This window comes from Cervus elaphus, chromosome 30, assembly GCF_910594005.1.
Source record: "Cervus elaphus chromosome 30, mCerEla1.1, whole genome shotgun sequence".
NCBI classification, from domain to species: Eukaryota; Metazoa; Chordata; class Mammalia; order Artiodactyla; family Cervidae; genus Cervus; species Cervus elaphus.
The window spans coordinates 11,964,833-11,970,557 of NC_057844.1; the positions used below are offsets into that span (position 1 = coordinate 11,964,833).

The 5,725-nt window shown below is 59.2% G+C and overlaps 1 protein-coding gene across 2 annotated transcripts; it reads left to right on the plus strand.

Moving 5' to 3' along the window:
- The first annotated feature begins 245 nt into the window (after nt 1–245).
- On the plus strand, nt 246–4,880 carry PCDH8 (protocadherin 8). 2 transcript variants are annotated; one of them, XM_043892428.1, is made up of 3 exons: nt 246–3,073; nt 3,259–3,466; nt 3,917–4,880. In XM_043892428.1, the coding sequence occupies exons 1-3, from the start codon at nt 446–448 to the stop codon at nt 4,291–4,293; spliced, it is 3,213 nt and encodes a 1,070-aa protein (XP_043748363.1). In that variant the 5' UTR covers nt 246–445; the 3' UTR covers nt 4,294–4,880. The 2 variants fall into 2 exon arrangements, with proteins under 2 accessions (XP_043748363.1, XP_043748364.1); XM_043892429.1 differs by having other exon boundaries at nt 246–2,779.
- The last annotated feature ends 845 nt before the right edge of the window (nt 4,881–5,725 follow it).

Consider the following 5,725-nt stretch of genomic DNA (forward strand, 5'->3'; position numbering starts at 1 on the left):
CACGCAGAGCGCTGACGAGAGGTGAAAAAAGCCAAAGGAGTTAAAGAAACAAAGGAAGGATTCTCTATTTTCCCTTTCTTGTTTTCCCCTCTAAGCCCCTCCACCGTAACGGGATCGTCAGGGGCTGGCGTAGCGGCAGCGCGAGAGCCAGGCCGCCATTGGCTGCCCAGTTCGGGTGATTTGCATTTCGGCGGCTATAAAAGCGGAGGCGGCTCAGAGCCGAGCAGCTCCAGCCCGAAGAGCGAAGGGGAAGGTGCGGAGTGTGGGCGGGATCCACGAGTCCTCCGAGCCCGCCGGAGCCTCGGAGCTGCAGCCTGCAGACTTCTCCTGCACACGGCTCGCCAAAAAAGCGTGCACTCGGGAGCCTGGGACTCACGCCCGGACCTGCAAACCACAGAGGAAATCGCTCGCTCAGCGTTTTGGAATAGCGCTTGGGGCTGGCGGCATGAGTCCAGCCAGGCGCGGGGGCAGCCCCTGCCTTTTTCCCTTGCAGCTCTTCAGCCTCTGCTGGGTGCTCTCGGTGGCCCAGAGCAAGACTGTGAGATACAGCACCTTCGAGGAGGATGCCCCCGGCACGGTCATCGGGACCCTGGCCGAAGACCTGCATATGAAAGTGTCCGGAGACACAAGCTTCCGCCTGATGAAGCAGTTCAACAGCTCGCTGATCCGAGTGCGCGAGGGCGACGGGCAGCTGACCGTCGGGGACGCGGGCCTGGACCGAGAGCGGCTGTGCGGCCAGGCCCCTCAGTGCGTGCTGGCCTTCGATGTGGTCAGCTTCTCCCAGGAGCAGTTCCGACTGGTGCACGTGGAGGTGGAGGTGAGGGACATCAATGACCATGAGCCGCGCTTCCCCCGGGCCCAGATTCCAGTGGAGGTGTCCGAGGGCGCTGCGGTGGGCACGCGCATCCCCCTGGAGGTGCCCGTGGACGAGGACGTGGGCGCCAACGGGCTGCAAAGCGTGCGCCTGGCCGAGCCCCACAGCCCCTTCCGCGTGGAGCTGCAGACGCGCGCGGACGGTGCCCAGTGCGCCGACTTGGTGCTGCTGCAGGAGCTGGACCGCGAGAGCCAGGCCACCTACAGCCTGGGGCTGGTGGCCCAGGACGGCGGCCGTCCGCCGCGCTCCGCCACAGCCGCCCTCAGCGTGCGCGTGCTGGACGCCAACGACCACAGCCCGGCCTTCCCTCAGGGCGCCGTGGCCGAAGTGGAGCTGGCGGAGGACGCGCCCGTGGGCTCGCTCCTGCTAGACCTGGACGCGGCGGACCCCGACGAGGGCCCCAACGGCGACGTGGTGTTCGCCTTCGGGGCCCGCACCCCGCCCGAGGCGCGCCGCCTCTTCCGCCTGGACCCGCGCTCCGGCCGCCTCACCCTGGCGGGGCCCGTGGACTACGAGCGCCAGGACACTTACGAACTGGACGTGCGGGCGCAGGACCGCGGCCCCGGGCCTCGCGCCACCACCTGCAAGGTCATCGTGCGCCTCCGCGACGTCAATGACAACGCTCCAGACATCTCCATCACCCCGCTGGCCGCCCCGGGCGCGCCTGCTGCCTCGCCCTTCGCCGCCGCCGCCGCCGCTCTTGGGGGAACGGAGGCGACCTCTTCGACCGGGCCTGGGACGCCAGAGGCGGGCGCCGTCTCGCTGGTGCCGGAGGGGGCGGCTCGCGAGAGCCTGGTGGCGCTGGTCAGCACCTCGGACAGGGACTCGGGCGCCAACGGGCAGGTGCGCTGCGCCCTCTACGGGCACGAGCACTTCCGGCTGCAGCCGGCCTACGCGGGCAGCTACCTGGTGGTGACCGCGGCGTCCCTGGACCGCGAGCGCATCTCCGAGTACAACCTGACGCTGGTGGCCGAGGACCGCGGCGCGCCCCCGCTGCGCACCGTGCGGCCCTACACGGTGCGTGTGGGCGACGAGAACGACAACGCGCCGCTCTTCACGCGGCCAGTCTATGAGGTGTCAGTGCGCGAGAACAACCCGCCCGGGGCCTACTTGGCCACGGTGGCCGCCAGGGACCCGGACCTGGGCCGCAACGGCCAGGTCACCTACAGGCTGCTAGAGGCCGAGGTGGGCCGGGCTGGGGGCGCCGTGTCCACCTACGTCTCCGTGGACCCAGCGACGGGGGCCATCTACGCGCTGCGCAGCTTCGACTATGAGACTCTTCGCCAGCTCGACGTGCGCATCCAGGCGAGCGACGGCGGCTCCCCTCAGCTCTCCAGCAATGCCCTGGTGCAAGTGCGGGTGCTGGACCAGAACGACCACGCCCCGATCCTGGTGCACCCGGCGCCGGCTAACGGCTCCCTGGAAGTGGCGGTCCCCGGGCGCACAGCGAAGGACACGGCGGTGGCGCGGGTGCAGGCCCGGGACGCAGACGAGGGTGCCAACGGGGAGCTGGCCTTCGACCTGCTGCAGCAGGAGCCGCGAGAAGCCTTCGCCATCGGCCGCCGCACCGGGGAGATCGTGCTCACCGGCGACCTCTCGCAGGAGCCGCCCGGCCGAGTGTTCCGGGCGCTGCTGGTCATTTCCGACGGCGGCCGCCCCCCGCTCTCCACCACCGCCACCGTCAGCTTCGTGGTGACGGCGGGCGGCGGACGCGGGCTGGCGTCGCCAGCCGGCGCGGGGAACCCGGAGCGCTCTCGCCCGCCCGGCTCGCGGCTCTCGGCGTCGGGGCCGGCGCTGCAGTGGGATACGCCGCTGATCGTCATCATCGTGCTGGCCGGGAGCTGCACGCTGCTGCTGGCCGCCATCATCGCCATCGCCACCACCTGCAACCGCCGCAAGAAGGAGGTGCGCAAAGGGGGGCCCCGCCGGGAAGAGCGGCCCGGGGCGGCGGGCGGCGGAGCCTCGGCTCCCGGCTCCCCGGAGGAGGCCGCCCGGGGAGCCGGGCCCAGGCCCAACATGTTCGACGTGCTCACCTTCCCTGGCAGCGGCAAAGCGCCCTTTGGCAGCCCCGCGGCCGACGCGCCCCCGCCCGCGGTCGCCGCCGCGGCCGAAGTGCCGGGCTCAGAGGGCGGCGGTGCCACCGGGGAAAGCGCCTGTCACTTCGAGGGGCAGCAGCGGCTCCGCGGCGCGCACGCCGAGGTGAGGCCTTCCTTCGGCCGGGCGCCGCGCTCGGTGCTCCGCGGACAGGCTGGGGGAAGGGACTGGAGGGGCCTGGGGGTGCGTGCGCGGGAGACGCCTAACCTGTCGCACTTGTGTTTTTTTTGTTTTGTTTTGTTTTCTGTCCAACCCTCACCCCTGCTTGCTGCCCCCATCCCCGGCTGCAGCCCTACGGCGCCTCCCCGGGCTTCGGCAAGGAGCCGGCGCCCCCTGTGGCGGTCTGGAAGGGACACTCCTTCAACACCATCTCCGGCCGGGAAGCGGAGAAGTTCAGCGGCAAAGACAGCGGCAAAGGGGACAGTGATTTCAACGACAGTGATTCCGACATCAGCGGGGACGCTCTGAAGAAGGACCTCATCAACCACATGCAGAGCGGTGAGGGCTCCTCCTTCACGCCGGGTTCAGCGCGCGCCCCCCAACCCCGCCCTTGCTTTCCGTCGGGGTCTCTCTTCTGCATCTCGGTTTCCAGATCCCCGCTCTCCCATCCCCGCATTTTTCTGTCCTTGAGTTCCGGTTTCCAGCCTGCCTCAAACGGAGAATGCCAAAATGCCATGTTGAGACAGCGCCAGAGCCTAAATAAACCCCCCATCCTGTTAGGTTACTAGCTGAGAAGGGGAATTCCTTTATTTATTTATTCATTTATTTATTTATTGCTTCCCTAAAGCCTAGGCAGCTTCGTATTAAGGCGGCCTTACAGGAAACAGGGCTCATTTCAGATCTAGAACCAGGGCGTTCATCTTACACGCTTCCCTGCTCAGCCGCCCTGACCCTGACCGTCTGTGTAACCTCAGTAACCATCGTGCTTGTGTTTCTCCTTTCTGTTAGGCTTGTGGGCGTGCACCGCGGAGTGTAAGATCCTGGGCCACTCTGACCGCTGCTGGAGCCCCTCCTGCGCTGGAGGGCCCAGCACACACGCCTCGACTCACCCCCCAGCCCAGATGTCGACCTTCTGCAAGAGCACCTCCCTGCCCCGGGATCCTCTGCGCAGGGACAACTTCTACCAGGCCCAGCTGCCCAAGACCGTGGGGCTGCAGAGCGTCTACGAGAAGGTGCTGCACAGAGACTATGACAGGACAGTCACTCTGCTCTCCCCTCCTCGTCCAGGGAGGCTGCCAGACTTGCAGGAGATCGGGGTGCCCTTGTATCAGTCCCCCCCTGGCAGGTACCTGTCCCCAAAGAAGGAAGCCAATGAAAATGTGTAAACCCATGCTGCATGTTGTCACTCATACACAGGTCACTCCAGAGACGTCCCTAAGTTATTGACCAGTTTCAGTGTTGTATATAGAAATATGCAAGATGTGCCTTAAAATGAAGTTGTTGGAAGCTATTTCCAATCACATTGGTACTGTTTGGTATTTGCAAACAAAAATGTAGTTAATGTAATTTTTATGAAATGTGTGCAGTATTTAATTTTTTCTTATCATGCTATTGACTTTCATTTCCCTTGCGGCTTGCCATTTTCTTAGTGTTTTTAACCTGTACATGGTGTAATGTAATGTTTGTATATAATGAAATTTTGTTATATTTTTATATAATAAAAGCTAAAGTGGAAGTTATTGCCAAAGGAACTGTCTGTTAGACAAAAAAAAATATGTTGGGATTACTTAATGGAAATTTATCTCTCACCCGAAACAACCTAGTGTTTGAGAAGTTTTGCCTGGCCGAGTATAACTTGTATATCTTGAGTCTGTGGTAGATTTCAAGTTCAATTGTTATTTAATTACATTTGGTTTTCTGTAAACCCTGTCACTTATAAGCACAGTAATAAAGGATTTGTCGTGTGTTTGAAGAATCTGCTAATTGCTTTTCCTACAGTTGCCTACAGTCAAGCTTTCACAAATAATCTGAGTAGCAGAATTAAACTTTTTTTCAAGTGCTAATTATTTGGGCATTATTAGTGTTCACAGCAAATTTAAACCTGTGGAATTTCAAGTATTGGTGTCTCAGTCAAGTATATTGGTTGCTTTTGTAAAACATATGCCTCTCCATATACATCGGGCATGCTATAAAGTTCCTGCCCTCATTTATTTACTCAACAAATCTTTATGGAACAGGTACTAAAAAGTGGAGGAAAACTGAGTTTGGACTGTTCTTTCACTAATTAAACCTCTGTAAAGCTTTTACTAACTGCTGTAGCTCCTAAGGACTGGGGTTCAAGGTTAAGATGAGATAGACCCAAGAAGCTCTTAGCTTAAATATTAAGGATTTTAATACCAAAAAGAAACTCAACCTTATGGGTGAAATGATGCTTGGGATGTGTTTTAAAATATTCTAGAAGAAAGCACAAGGCTACATGAAACAAAACATATTGGTCATGGTCAGTGCTAGCATTGGTTTATGTGTATGAGGGGAGAAGCTTATACTAACCTATTTGTGTATTTGTGTTTGAAAATGTATGTAATGAAGGTTTTTAAACACACACACACTAAAGACTTACACCTGTCTTATACTCTGTGCATTCATTTTATTAGAAATTAATAATGAGAGCTAACATTTCCTGAATGAGCTTTTATATGAGTGAAGCTCCTTACAAAGATACTCTGCATGAATTATCTCATTTAATCTTCAAACATCCCCCTTGAGAATGGGAACTATCATTATTTCCATTTTACAGATAAGGAAGCAGGGACACAA

Bases quoted from the DNA above. Each gene is read 5' to 3' on its own strand.
- PCDH8 (XM_043892428.1), top strand. From the start codon at position 446: ATGAGTCCAGCCAGGCGCGGGGGCAGCCCCTGCCTTTTTCCCTTGCAG. The intron at 3,074-3,258 runs GTGAGGCCTTCC...CCCCGGCTGCAG, and splicing joins TCCGCGGCGCGCACGCCGAG to CCCTACGGCGCCTCCCCGGG. The intron at 3,467-3,916 runs GTGAGGGCTCCT...CCTTTCTGTTAG, and splicing joins CATCAACCACATGCAGAGCG to GCTTGTGGGCGTGCACCGCG.